This window comes from Gossypium hirsutum, chromosome A11, assembly GCF_007990345.1.
Source record: "Gossypium hirsutum isolate 1008001.06 chromosome A11, Gossypium_hirsutum_v2.1, whole genome shotgun sequence".
In the NCBI taxonomy this organism is placed as follows: domain Eukaryota; kingdom Viridiplantae; phylum Streptophyta; class Magnoliopsida; order Malvales; family Malvaceae; genus Gossypium; species Gossypium hirsutum.
In genome coordinates, this window is record NC_053434.1 from 66929186 (window position 1) to 66944763 (window position 15578).

General features: G+C 27.6%; 1 protein-coding gene across 2 annotated transcripts; it reads right to left on the reverse strand.

Moving 5' to 3' along the window:
* Nucleotides 1-3321: 3321 nt before the first annotated feature.
* Nucleotides 3322-9168, reverse strand: LOC107901118 (probable WRKY transcription factor 13). 2 transcript variants are annotated; one of them, XM_016827004.2, is made up of 4 exons: nt 8699-9168; nt 8360-8578; nt 4049-4219; nt 3322-3688 (listed from the first exon to the last, which is right to left on the reverse strand). In XM_016827004.2, coding segments are annotated over exons 1-4 (666 nt in total). In that variant the 5' UTR covers nt 8974-9168; the 3' UTR covers nt 3322-3687. The 2 variants fall into 2 exon arrangements, with proteins under 2 accessions (XP_016682493.2, XP_016682486.2); XM_016826997.2 differs by lacking the exon at nt 3322-3688 and having other exon boundaries at nt 3719-4219.
* Nucleotides 9169-15578: the final 6410 nt, after the last annotated feature.

The following is a 15578-nucleotide window of genomic DNA, read 5'->3' on the forward strand; positions in this document are numbered from 1 at the left end:
TTCGTGAGAACTCATTTTTAGTTTCTAGATCATAGGAAGTTTTTTATATCCCCACTAAATATCAATTAAAGGTTTCATTGTATTCATCGGTTCATGAATAGAGCCCACAATCTAGCAAGCCAAGGTCGAGAAAAACAAAAAAGATCAAGTGTTTGAAAGTCAGGATTCAAATCAAAACGCCTATTCAATAACACAAGTATGAATTTGGTAAAAATGTTTATTGTTATAAATATCATAAAGGCTCAATTTTAGAAAAAAAAAATAAAACTTCCAATTTACAAGAAAACCATTTTCTAAGCCAGATTTTTCTAAAAATTTATCCCCATGCCCAAAAGTTCTCTTCATCAAACACTGCATCGCAGCTAATATTGACTTTCTTTGTGTTAGGATTGCAAACTTGTAAGCCTTAAACTACTTACTAACACCTATAAAGACATTTTTTCAACTTTTATCATCAAACTTTGTTCTCTTTTGATTAAGAATGTGAGCAAAATTAATGCTCCTAAAACTTCTAAAATGATTAACATATGGTTAATGTTCTCTCCAAGCCTCATCTAATGTCATGTTTTGAATAGCATATGTTGGACTTCTATTCAAAACATGAATACTCTATTGTACTACTGCAAACCAAAACTCCTTAAGAACATTGCTTCTTTGCAAAAGTACTTTTGCACCATATTCAATAAGGTATGATTTTTCCTTTGACTCAAGCCATTTTGTTGGGGAGAGTAGGTTTCCTAAGTTGCTTTTGAATCACAAGTGGTTCACAAAAGACTAAAAATTCTTGAGAATTATATTCGCCACCCCAATAAATATAAAAGCTTTTTATTAAACTTCCAACTTCATTCTCAACAATGGCCTTAAAGCTTTTGAAGGCTATAAAAGCTTCAAATTTATCTTGCAAAAATAAACTCATGATTTTCAACTAAAGTCATAAATGAACATTATAATGTAATTTTTACCTATTGGATGTTGAATTAACAAGACCATGTAAATTAGAAATGGGACAATTCCAACTGTTGTTTCCTCTTAGAGATTTTTTTTGTTGGAAAGCTGTCAAAAATTTATTTACCAGAAATATAATATTCACAATTTTTTTTAGTTGAGTTGAATTTGAAAAGTCTAGCTACCATCTTTTTTCATTGCAAAGTTTTCAATCCTCTAAAATTCAAATTTTCATACTGATAATGTCACAACCATATTAGGTAGTCAAATTTGCAAATGACTAGCTTTTTAAATATGTAAAGGAAATGTCATATTCTTAGTCATGCTGACTTTTTCATCCAAGCCTAATTTGTCATATTGAATTCTACGTTATTCATTTTTAACGAGAATTTTATAACCTTTCTCTTATAGCTGACCAATGCTTAATAGATTGGTCTTTAGAGTCTAAATAAAAAGGACATTAGTAATTGTTTGAGTAGCATTTTCTTTAGCTTGAAATTACTTGTCATTTTCTCGTAAGTGATACTTTAGAGAAATCACTAAACTTCATCGTATCTCGAGACGATTCATCAAGAGTAAAGAATGTTAACTTGTCTTTGCTCTTATGATTGCTACAAACAATGTCAAGCTACCATAAATTTTTATTCGTTTTTTCTTTCACGTGGCAGACCATTATCAAGGATATCTCCTCCTCTTTTTCAATTGCTTTTGCAAAATTAGACTTTTCTCCAAGCATTTTATTTAAATTTTTGCGACACTCAGAATAGTAATGACTATACTTGCGGTACTAGAAATGTTCAACAATAGCTTTATCTATGTATGTAGACTTTTGTTTTATGATATTTGATCGATGACTTCAATTATTTCTTTTTTAGTTCTCATTATAAACTTTTTCATTAAAATTTCTACCCTTCCACTTACTTTTGTCAACTATAACGTTTTGTGTGTTTGTGGTTGTCTTTAAAGCTTGTTCCTAAATGTCTTGTTAGATTAATTTTTGCTCTTGTACCAACAAGAAAGTAGCTTATCAATTGAAAGAGTATCAAAGTCCTCCAATTTTTCAATGGAGCAAATAAAAGAAATAGAATTTTGCTAACATGGATTGAAGGATCTTTTTAGCAATAGCAACATCCTCAAGCTTGTCTTTATGAATTGGCATCTTGTTTATGATTGCTATCATTTTTTATAAGTAATCTGAAATCATCCCACCAGACTTCATGCACAAAGTCTCGTTCACTATGAAGATTCTAAAGCTATGCACATTTGCTTTGAATTGTCTTTTTGAAGGTTTTTCTTCCAAGATTGAGCGATTAATGACTTAGAACAAATATCTTTTAACCTTTAGATCTTTCAACTTCTAAGTATTCAACTTTGTTTTTTTATGCATGTATTAAGATAATTCCAACTGCTAGTTCTGTGAAGCCACTACCAACAACCTACTAATACTATTTTGATCTTAGGAAAATTTCAATCATTTTCCTCTAAAGATAATAATGGCCATCAAAAAGTGGAATGGTTGGCTACACAAAATTTTCTGCAATTATGTGTTGCTTTCTTTGATACTACAAAATTTAAGTTTCTCTCTCTTATGTATTTCACTCAATGAAAAATTTAGCTAGCTCTGATACCAATGATAAAACTTGAACTAATATAGATGAAAATGAAAATTGTACATTTTATTCCAAAGAAGCATTGCCTTTTATAGGCAATTACACCAACAAAAAAGGTAATTACAAGGGTCATGGCTTACTTGACTAATCATGACTAACAACTTCCTATTTTGACGACAGCTAAAAAATAGGACAAATCATAACAACATAGTAACAAAATAATTAACAGTAAAAATTATCTAACAAACTTTTGGAGTGAGACTATCCTTCTTCCATGATGCCATTGTTTTCCGATGATTAGACCATGTTTCGACCCAAATATCATCAATACATATTTTCCCTCCTAAACTCAAATCCAACCTCATTTTATCCAAAATTTATACTAAATGAAACAAAACTAAGATGAAGTTTGAACCTTATATTATTTTATCTCAATTTTTAATAGTAAGTGGATGAAATGACCTCTCTCTACTCCAATGAGCTTTTTGCCGTTTGGATTTGCCAGCAATTGACCCGAACTTTTGTTATCGGAGAAGTTTAACCAATGATGAGAGAGAGAGGGGGGTTATTTGTTAAAAAAGGGACACATTGACAATCAGATAAAGAGAATGATAAAGGAAGACAATAGAATATTGTTATATGGTTAAATTTATGAAAGAAAATAAATGAAATAGAGAGGAAAAGAAGAGAAAAGACGTCGAGATCTCATAAAACAAGTGAGAGTCAAAAATAGGTAGAAGCTTAATGAAAGATGGGAAAGATAATAAATTTAGGGATATTTATTTGTAAATCATCTAATGTCTTTTTCTTTCTTTTTTTTTTTTTTTGCTTATTAATAATAAGGTCACTAATTGTTATTCATTATTACATAGGATTTATGTATAGAAATTTAATATTACATTAAGTACATCGCATCTAAAAACAATAAAAAAGTAATTACAACTTTTCATGTTAATAATAATATTTTGAGTAATCCAAAAGAAATTGATAAACAATCCAATTTAAAAATTTTAAGCACAAGTCACGAAATACCTTAAAAATTAGTCCCAAACTAACGACTTTGCCAGCCAAAAAAATTTGATGCTCCTATTGCCCAAAACGTCATTGCTTCGGTAGGTGATCAACAAAATCATCTCATCCAATTAAAAACAAAAATGAATAAATAAATAAAACTCGTTATTTTCATACAAACATAATGAAACCATCCTTAAAAATAAAGCTTAACAAAACCAGTGGATCTTAGGCATCAACATCATGTATTCAACAAAATTTACAGATTAAAAAGAAAAAAAGTTATTGTTCATTTGATGGTAGCAGAAAGCTTGCATATATATATAAGGGCAAGAGGGTGGGGCAGAGGCCTGATTTTAGACAAGGAAAAGCTTATTTTCAATGTTCCTCAAAACTATATGAAAAAGGTTGATAGAGATGAAAGCAGATTGAAGAATATATTATATGGATGGATCGATGTTAAAGGAGTGGTGGGTTGCTACCAGAAGAAGTTGTTAAGCTGAGAGTCAGAAGGTTGGGAGTCGTCAAGATCGTGCGAGGGTGAATGTACGTGTCGCCCTTCATACGTTGTAATTACCATTCTTGGATCCTCGGCTAATCTCTCCACTCGTTTCTTCACCCGACAATTATCTTGCGTACACCGATAGTAGCTCCTGCATTGCCATTTGCATGCATTCATATGAGTTCTAGTTCCAAATTTCTAAAATTAAAATTTAATAATTAACGTGTTTTAATGCTACTAAATAATAGTGACCTTCAAAGATTGCATGTGAAACTAATTTGATTTGTTGATGCCATATGCACAGAATGTTAGTGAATCTACCATGGAAACTCTTATATAGGAGTTATTCCTATATTAAAAGTTAGATTGTATTTTACTCAAAATTTAGACAAATTAGTCCATGTATGTTTGATTAATGAGTAAATCAATAATTTCTATTAAAAAATTTATTCATTTATACCGTTAGAAACCGAAGTGGTTGATGGAATAACTAGACAGTTACACATGGCTCATCACGTGTACCTCATGTTTATGTATAAGTACTAGTTTTTAACAGTAGAAATTAATGTAATTTTAACAGAAAGACTAATCTATTTATTTTTTAATAAAAAAGACAAAATAAAATCTAACTAATGAGGAAAAAATAAGGATAGGGGATTTTACCTATCTTAGAGGCCTTTAAGTACTTCAATTTTACATGGGTATAGGAATCATTAAGATTAATGTTAAAAGACTGACAAAAACATAGCATATAAGTGCAACTTTAATCCCAAATCTATTTTACATAGGAGTCTAGTAGTTACTCTCTACATGGTTCATATTTATAAGTAAAATATGATTTGTTTAAATGCAAGCCATTAGAACCAGAAAATATATATATATATTTGTAGTTAGATTTATTCACGCGAAAGCATCTATTGTTCTTGGTTCTTAGAAAGTATCTATTTTGGAAGTGTCAGGAAATATGACAGATCATTATTTTCATAATAGCTTAATTGGGTGTGTACAAAAAGAAAGAGGGAAATAAAAGGTGGAATCAAGGAAAAAATAATCACAATGTGAGTAATTAAGTAGTAGCTGTGAGAACATGAAAGCTGCATGAAGGTGGACAAGTTCACTTTGTGTTCATAATAATAAAATTAATCAAGTGCTTAATTATGATGATGCATCATTACAAATAAAATGGGGCTACCAACTTGGAGGATTAGGCCAGGGTCCTATTACCTCCATCCTCATTATTATTTTGTTTCAGAAATTTAAAATAAATTGTTGAAACAGTAATTATTGTTGTACTGTAAATATTAACAACGGAACTTTGGTTATAATCCAAAGCAAAATAGTATATTCAAAACCAATCATTAGGAAGGAAAAGTTATTTTAACTAGGATTCCTTTGCAATCCTTGCTTTAATCTTTTTTTTTTCCCTTTTCACTAGTTAATTCTTTTCTATAATAAAAGATGACAGAAAATAGAGCCCAATAAAGCTAATAGGTGCCTACTTTTCTAGCAATAATCTAAAAAAAAATGTAATATGGGTATGACATAATATAATAAAAGAAAATTCTCTAAAAATTAAAACATGGTATGATAAGATTATGCAAAAATATATATATATTAGTAGTTATTTAATCATGAGTATTTTTATCATCAAATTATAAAAAAATTACAATATGATTATTTAACTATTCAATTTTGTATTATTCTATTCACGTAACTATATTAAATTTTAGAGTGCTTCCATTTCTACATAACATGCTATGATAAGATTATGAAAAAAATAGATTATATTAATAGTCATTCAATCATAATTATTTTATCATTCAATTATCAAAAGTTACAATATAATCACTTAATTATTTAAATTTATACTATTCTGGTCACTAAACTATATTAGATTTTAGAGTATTTTCATTTTTCGTTAGTCAACTGATGACCAGAAAAAAAAAGATAAAATTGAATAATTAAATTACCATTTTATAATTTTTCATAAGTAATCAAATAATCAATAATTAGGTGACTTCTACCCTAGTTTACTTTAAAAACAATTCTTTATAATACCACGTAAGAATATAAAACTAATACTTATCAATGAAATATTAGCGTCCAAATAGTTTTTAAAATTAAAAACATTAACTTTAAAATACCAAAAAGAAATACATAAGCTTAAAAAAAAACCACTAGAACTAAACTACTTGTTCTTAGCTCAATATTTTGGTAGGAAAATAGAAAATGCATGTCTAGCTTTATCTCAAAATTTGGTATGCCTAAATTCATTTTTTTTTTATATGTTATTGCATGCCCGACACATTTTGCTATAACAAAATCATCTGTATTGGATACATCTCCGGCTTTTGAACACTCCGAGTCTATGCTTCATAGGCTAAAACAGATGAAAGTTAAAAGATTCAAACTCTTGTAACAAGGGTCTAATTACAACATAACTTACTAAAACTCACCAATTACCAATGAAAACCATTCTCTATAAAATAATTTTTTTTTAAAAAATGCAGAAATGTTAGTATTACATTTTAACCATAACCAAAGTAATTAAACATATGTTTCCTTGAGGATGTTTGTATCAATTATCAAAGAATTTTTTAAATTTTTATTTCTTTTTTTGGTAAAATCAAAATTGATGATAATAAACAGTTGAAAAAAAGAAAGAAAGAAAAAAACACTGATCCAGGACAATGAGAATAGAGGAAATTAAGCATGCTTTTTTGACTCAGCACATACTTCCCTCTTCAGTAAACAAATGATAGAATTATTAATATGATGTCTTTAGTCATTCAGAGTTAAATCATTGCCTTGGAAATTTTCTCAACTTTGTCGACAACAAATAAGTAAAATTCACTGTTTAGCTTAGCACCAGCTAAAAATGCTTAGATTTCATGCTACCATTTAATCTTTGAGTAAACTAAATTATTGGTACTAAATATTCATTTTTTTCACTTAATTAAAAAAATTTATAATTTGATTATTAAATTATTTAAAATTTTTAATTAAGTTATTGGTATGTTAATTTTAAAAAAAAAGTTTCACTATCGAGCTCCAAGCAACAATTTAGTGATTGGTATAGTGAATCAATATCCATCAATGAATAGAACATACCTTAGATCCAAGTCGCTCTGACAATTAGTGCCAGAGATGGGAGAAAAAACTGTTTGAATTTTAGTTCGCAAATTTGTGACTATCAAAATTGATTCATAAAAAATCTGAACTGTAGAAGAGAACGGGAAAAAAAACTTTTGATTGGTTGAGATAGTGCAGACAAAGAAAACCATATAGCATCAATTTTAACAATCTAATGATTTAAATGAGAACATTTGACTAGTTCAGTGATCAAATTGTAACTTTTTTTAGTTAAGTGACCAAAACGAAAACTAACCCATAATTTAGTGACTAATGATGAATTTACCCTTTTATCTTTTATATATTTAGTTTTTGTGTCAATAAAAATTTAGTCCAGAAACTAGGAACTTAGCGTAAAACTATATATATATATATATAAACCTCAACAAAGTAATATCTTTTATGCCAAACAGAAAATTATTCTAACGGGAAAAGACATTATAGTTTCATAAAAACTAGATTAATTTAAGCAACAAAACTACTGGCCCTCTACACAATATTTTGATTATCATGCATGTTAAAAGAGTTACGCATAGTGGTTCTTTGGAGGCAAATAATCTTCTTCATTAAAAAATATTTTTAATTATTATGTTTAACTTTTATCATCCTTATGATTGCCGCTTAATTTTCTCTTGATTCATAACATGAAATAGTGAGGCTTTATTACATGTATGAAGGCATAATATATTGTGGCATTGCCAAGTTGCTATATATCCCTAACTTTTTGGCATATTTTAAGATCTTGAAACTTCCTTTTTATGGTGCATTATAATTGATCAATTGTTGTATGCTTTATTCCCCCCCCCCTTTTTTAATCTCCACATTGTGATTTTGTATCTTTTGAAGGTAATAATTTCTACTTTTAGTGTTTAAAATTTATCTATAGTAATCTTCATGATTAAAATCCCCTATAATTACCCTTTCAGATCTCATGCAATATTCAGGCCTGTAAAGCCTAAAAATCATGATCACAAGTATAATTACAAGACAGGAAAAAAGAGGAAGGAACCATAGCATGTGTATGGAGTACAACTAAGGCTAAAAACTTGATGTGAATATTAGTAACTTTTGATGAAGATTTATATTCGTTAAAAAGCATAAAAACAAAAAGAGAAAATTATTTTAAATCATTATATTTTTGAAAGTGTGATTAATTTACCTGGGATGCTGGGTGTTCTTTACTACTTTCTGCCCGTACTTTCTCCACTTGTATCCATCGTCCAACACATCCACCTCGCTCATGGTCTTGAAGCAAAACCTAGGTTCCCTTACCTTTCGTCTTGCTTTTATCCTTTTCATTTTCATTGCTGAAACCCCTAGATGATCATCTACACCATTTTTCTTGCTTCCCAAACACTCGTTTAACTCTCCCCATGCCCTAATACCAAATCAAACATAACCCATCTGTTACTATTTCATTTTACATGCAAAGGAGAACAAAACACATAGTAACGAATAAAACCAATAATATTGAGTAAAAGACAAGTAATATTTTTACCATAAATTTGCACTAGATCTCTGCAAGGAAAGGAGACGGGGTCCTCCAAAATCAGAAGCAAGGTGTTCTCTATGCTTTGGAGAGGAGAGAGATGAGAGTAGGGTTTCAGTAGGAAGTGCATGATGATGATGAGGTGCTGCTATATTGAAGGCTTTGAGAGATTGATGGCAACCCAATGGAGGACATGAAGTGATGTTGTTGGGAGGAAAAGTAGAAAAGAAACCCATGGGAGTAGGCATCTCTTGTTGTTCCTCAAACAAGCCCTGGTTTTGCATGGCTTGGGAGGATTTGTTGAAGATGATGAGAAAGGAATTACTTTAGGTTTTGAATCCTTTTAGGGGAGAATAAATTTGGGTAGAAGTAGGGATTTTAAATGATCGGCTACAAATAGAAGCTGTCTAGATTAAAAGAACCGGAGGAAGGGTCTCTCTCAAACTTCTAGGATAGATACACAAATCAGAATTATATTTATATATACAAAGAGATTTTCCTTTTTTTTTTAAAATTAGTAAGAAATGAAACTAGTAACTAGTAAGTAAACACCTTTAATGTGACCAACCACATTTCTGGTTTGGCTTTACTTTCTCTCTCTCTTATTTTTATTTTCTTAATTTTTTTCGTTTTATGTATTTTAAAAACTAAAAGGATCTTCTAAATTTACTGCAATGAGAAAGGAAGGTGTTCCTTTAAAGAATATTGATTTTTCATATTAAAAAAATCAGGAATAATTAAATAAGTTAACGTAGATGTTGAAAAAAAATATAAAAGTTACTTAAAAAGAATCTTAGTTCTTTGTTAATATTAAATTTTTTAACCAATCATCAATTTAACGAAGAAAATACATTTACTTTATTGAGGGTTAATTTATTATTGTAATTGAAAAGTGATTTTTAAAAGTAATATAAAAAAGAGTTTTTGAAATTTTTGATAAAATTTACCTTTACTCTTAAAAAATATTTTTGAAAAATAAAATGATAATTTTAGGCATGATATTATAAAGTAGAAGATTTAATGGAGAATAAAAATAGTAACTTTATTGAAAAATACTTTTTCAAAAACCAAAAGTTAAAATTTTTAATTTTTGACTTGGATTAAAATTCCAATTTAAAATTAAGGTTTAGTTTGAAAAGCTCTTATTTATATTTTCTTTTTTTGTTTGAAATCAAGGTTTGGATTGCTTTTCAACCTCAATTGTAAACAAAGTGTAGGTAATTATATTATTTTAAAAGTGTTTTTATCTTTTATATTATTTTGAAGGTATTTTTATCTTTTATATAGAAATAAATATACACAATTGAATCAGTGGCTTCTATGGTTTTCAACATTTGTAAACCACTATTCAACCAAAATATCATTTGTTATTTTTAAAATCTTTTATAAATATATTTATTCCATAATTTTATTGGGTTATAATTTTATTTTATTTTTGTTTTTGTTTTATCTCCAATCTTAAGTGGAATGTGTTTTTTTTTAAATGAAAAGGAGTGAAATTAAAGGGTTAAATCGTTAAACTTTGTTGTTTATATGAAACAACTTGGAGTTTAGACTTTAAATTGAAATGCTAAGTGGGTTGGATTTAAGAGTTTAAGTAGTGCAACACATGTTACTTTTTGACCTCAAAAGCATGCAAATTTTATGTCTCATTTGTTAGTGGAAATTTCCTGTTTTAAGGAGGTCAACAATAGACGACAATTAGGTTAAATTTGCAGCTGCTTTACTGTGCTTATAAATTGCATGGAAAATCCATTGTCATCAATGTTGGTTAGCTACAACTAGCCTTCAAAGTTAACAAACCAAAAAACACATGAGTACACAATAATAGCTTAGCTAAGATAGATATAATTAGGAATTAAAAAATTTATACTATCCTTCATCGGAATATAAAAATACATGTCATTTTCTACGGTTTTCTTTTGTGTGTATAATTTATAATTGAATTATTCTAGGGTTTCTTTTAGCAGTACAAACAAACAAAAAAGAAAAAAAAAATATCAGAGGCAATGATGATGAATCTTGGGTGCAAATCTATCCTCTCTGCAATCAGCGGTGAAGATATCATTATGATTGATGAAATAGGCCCTCTTTGACTTTTAGCGGAAAAAAAAAAAAATAAAGCTTCTCACCTTTTTCTTCATCTCACCCTTTTTCCTTTTGCTATTTCACTTTTCCTCATAACACAAAATCTAACCCCACCTTACCCACCATTTCTCAAATTCCAAAACCACCCCTTTTATATTGTTATCATTATCCCTTCAATTTAACATAATAATAATTATTATTAAAACTCTTTTTTAACTCCTTTTTTTTTTCTATCTTCAGCTCCGTTTGTTTTTCTCTTTTGCTTGGTTTAGTGAAGATCTTGGCTTTTGGTTTGGTTGTCACTTATCATTTCCTTCCTTCCATCTATTTTTTTCATTTTTTCTTTTCAGTTTATAGATTTATTTTCTCTTTATAAATTGTGATGGACAAATGTTAACGTCTAAAGTTATTAAATGTCTATTAGACATGAGCAATTTCTCTGAGTTGATCATAGATATTTAAAAGGTGGCTTTTCATCTGCTCCTTTATATGTTTTTAGTTTGAAAATTTTTAATATAATAAATGATTTCATTAATTGATTTAAATTTGTGGTATTTTTTTTGTTTTATATGTTTTTTTGTTGTTCCTCGTTGTTTAATAAAACTTCCATTTTTCTTATGAAAAGATTAGAAGTTTTTTGTCTTGTTCTGTACAAGTTTTAATTTTACTTATGCATGTACTTTTTGCTTTTGCAAGTGTTTTAGAGATAAATTTGTCACCTTCCTAATCAATTTGGTGATGCTTAGTTCTTTTGTTGATTCTGCCTACCACCTTGAATCCTCTGAGGTTGGTAACCATTATTGTGATAGGTACTTATAATCACGCAGATTTGTTGTGTATGACTTGTGACAAAATAATTTATTTTATCTGAGACTGAAGCTTTTTTCGTATTGATAAAACTTGTCTCTTTTACTGTCGATGACAAATGTTTATTATTCTTTCTTTTACTAAGATTGTATGACCCCATTCATAAAAAAAATTTTAATTTTCCTTGAAAAAGCATAATAATAATTATAAAAATACACCATTAATACACTATCGTTCTTGAATATAAAAGAATACTAAGTTAAAACATATTTTCGTAAATAATATTTTAATTATATCCTTAGTCATTACCGATTAATTGGATTCTAATAACTATCCTTTGTTATTGGTAATTGATGACTTTAATTTTCCTAATCCTTAATTTCCTAAGAAAAAAATAGACATTCTTTGTGGACCATTGCTGCAAAACAATTAACCACTGAACTATTGGGATTAATTATCTCTCTATAATTCAACAACTTTGTTAACGTGGTACTTTCTATGGGTAATTTTGTGGTAAAAAATCATATCAACTTGCATTTATTGGAAAATAATGAGTATAGTAGGCATATGATGGTTAAATATCATAGACATGGTATAGATTAAGGTTGTAGTCTTTGATTAAAATCTTCATGAGCAAAAGGAGACTATAATGATATATATATCATATGCAAAAGAAAACAATAATTAGAGTGCCGGTTAACTTTTTTGTTCTTTAGGGGATAAAAATTCCCATCGAGTTTTGAAGATTGTGAAACAACTTGCTATTTCCTTCTTAGATGCATTATATGCTCTCCCATAGAGGCCAATCTAGTGTTGTAACTATAAAATATTACTTTAAACTCTTTTTCTCTTTCTGGAAAAAAAATCATTTAAATATAATTAAATTAGTCGAAATAAAAGAGTAGAACCGATTATAAAGAGAATCACTTTAAATTATAGTTTAATTGTAAATTTAGAATCGATTAAATCAATTTTTTATTTTTTATTTTTTAACTCAAAATTCAGATCTAGAATCGGTTTTTATGTTTTGATGAGTATTGAACTTTTGATAATGTTTTAAAACATTCCAAGTTGTAGAGTTAATATAGTCCGCTTTGTTACTGTTTTAACTTTTTAATTGAATTTTGAAATTTAAAATTGATGGTTATAGAATTATTATTATCTATTTGTTTTTATAAATTTTTAATTTTTTCTGATTTTGTTTTCTGTTTTACTTATTTTCACAATTTTTTGTTTTAATTTTCGGGTCAATCAAATCGAAAACTTTTGGCCTCGTCTATTTGAAAACAAAAATCAGAAAGTAAGATGGAAAGCCAAAATTATCTCTTTTTTATGTTATTTTGTTAACTAATTTTATTAAATACTCTTCGTTAACTCCTATAGAAGCTGACGTGGGGGTAACGTAGTCGTGATGTCACGATGATACGTAAAATATGAACAATATGAAGCATAATTTTGCAGTGACCCTTTTGGGGGGTCTTCTGAAAAGATTTAAAAATGAAGTTAAAATAATGTAATATATGGCAGGAGTATTGGTGTTCATTAGTTTATGGAATGGTCCCTAAATTCGGGGGAGAAAGGGTGGGTGGCAAACTCCATCATTTCAATTTGTCTATGTATAAAGGTGCCCATTACCTCACTTCCATTTCTTTTCATTCCCTTGCTATTTCTAGCTTTCCATTCAATACCTATTTCTGGTGTATTTTTTAATAAATTAATTGATTGAATCAATTTTAGTTTATATTGTAGATTTTTTTAATGTTATTAGATCATGTTATTATCGTGTTTATAATAATATTTTCGTAATTTTAGATTTTGATTTTAGCTTATGATCCTAGCCATCAATGCCGATTTATGCTGTTTTAGGTATAACTTAGAATTTTATATGTAAAAGTAAACTCTACTAATCTTTCAAATTTACAAAATAGATAAAAAAGTTAATATAATTTTTAATTTTTAATTTTTAAATTAATTTTATTTATCAAATCATTCTAAAATAGATAAAAAAAGTTAATATAATTTTACTGGTATATCGTACAATTAGATTGTCATATATATGTCATATAAGCAGTTAATTAAAAATTTTAAAATATATATATATATATAAATTATTAAAAAATTAAAATTTATTAAAATTATTTTAAAAATGAAAAAAATTAATTTTTAAATTTTAAAAATAATTAATTGTTAATGAGACATACATGTCGATTGTCACGTGGATGTCATATCAATAAAGTTAATAGTCATCAACTTTTCTATTCATCTTGGGTTGATTTGACAAATAATACAAGTTGAATTAAAAAAATAAAAAAATAATTAAAATAATTTTTTATAAAATTAAAAGGTCAAATAAATCATTATACCTAAAAATAATTAATATAAAATTTGTGACCTTAAAGTATATATCTATTACTCTTAAATAAAAAAATCAAGAAATCTTTGATGAATGGGCGATGAGAGTTAGAATAGTTGTAAAGGCTTATTGATGTGTTAATGGTTAATGGTGGGTTTGAATGGGCGATTGGGTGTGGTGCAGTGTGGTGCGTTTATCTTACTTTTATTTTTTAACGTTACAGTAGAGGCGGATTTAGGGAGGCTGGCAAGGGCCCCAGCCCCATCCTATTTAGGTCCTTAAATTTTTTTAAAATTTTTAAATTGTTAAAGGAAAAATTGCATTTCGGCCCCTCTAAAATTATAAAAATATGATTTAATTTTTTACAAATTATAAAGATATAGACTATCAAAAATTAAAATTTCATTCGGCCCCTCTCAAAATTTGTTCTGGCTTCGCCTCTGCATTACAATATCGCTACAATATTTAATTTCATTTCCACCACTATTTTTATACTAATCGTAGATAAACGTACTACTTATCCAAATTCATCCTAAATTTAAGAGGAAGACTTAATACCGTTAATTATCAAGGTTTGGATAGATACTAAATTATGCTCAATATTGAACTGAGATATCTAGCGGTGAAAGGATACAGAGAAAATAAATTAAATATGTCTATCAAGTCGCAGGGTGATAACTCATTGTTAGATGAAATACATGGTCTATATAAATAAATAAGATTAATTAATTAGAGCACAAATAATTAACTCAAATTAATTTGATTCATTTTATTCAAAATTTTATTTTAGAAGCTAGCAAGTATAATTAGAATCTAAAGAATTTCACAAATAATAATAATAATAATAATAATAATAATAATAATAATAATAATAATAATAATAATAGAATCAAATTAAAATATTCTTGAGAGGATTCATGTATGGAAATTCAATAATAATAATTTTAGATACAACTTGCACATAATAAATAATATGAGAGCAATCAAAATTCCAGATTTTAAGTTCCATTTTGTTTTTGAGAATATTTTTTATATTCACTTTCTATTTCTATTCAACAACTTCCATTTTTTATTTTTAAAACATTAAAACACATACTTGATAAATAAAAATAAAAAATTATTTTTAATAATGCAAATATGGTTGGTAGCTATTTTTCTATAACATGACAAATAAAAAAACTTATATTTATATGGATTTGTATTAAGGTATCATATTTAATATTTGAAAATTTGTTTAAAGAAAAGGATATCTTTTTGTTTATATGAGTTTGAACAGAATCGATTAATTTAAAGTTAAAAACTCTCCATTTTCATCGTTTTCACTTTACAAAGCATTTTTAATGAAAATAATAAAAATAACTTTATTTTTCTATTTTCACATAATTTCATTTTTTTATTTTTTAAAAATTTCAACCTAACATGTTTTATTCAACATTTTCCATTTTTTAAGAAAATAAAAATAAAAACGGAAACAGAGACGGAGACGAAAACAAAAATAATCTCTGTTTCCTAAAATCAAACGGAGCCTCATGAATGAAGCTAGAAATGTTGATAAAGGGGGATATTTATATATAATATACATAATCGAATTAGGCAAAACTCATACTTTCAACAAGGTATTTTAAATTCAAGTTAATCTTA

Coding starts and splice junctions, on each gene's coding strand:
- LOC107901118 (XM_016826997.2), bottom strand. CDS start 8,973: ATGCAAAACCAGGGCTTGTTTGAGGAACAACAAGAGATGCCTACTCCC. Junction 8,579..8,698: donor AGATCTAGTGCAAATTTATG/GTAAAAATATTA, acceptor ATTTGGTATTAG/GGCATGGGGAGAGTTAAACG. Junction 4,220..8,359: donor AAGAACACCCAGCATCCCAG/GTAAATTAATCA, acceptor ATGGCAATGCAG/GAGCTACTATCGGTGTACGC.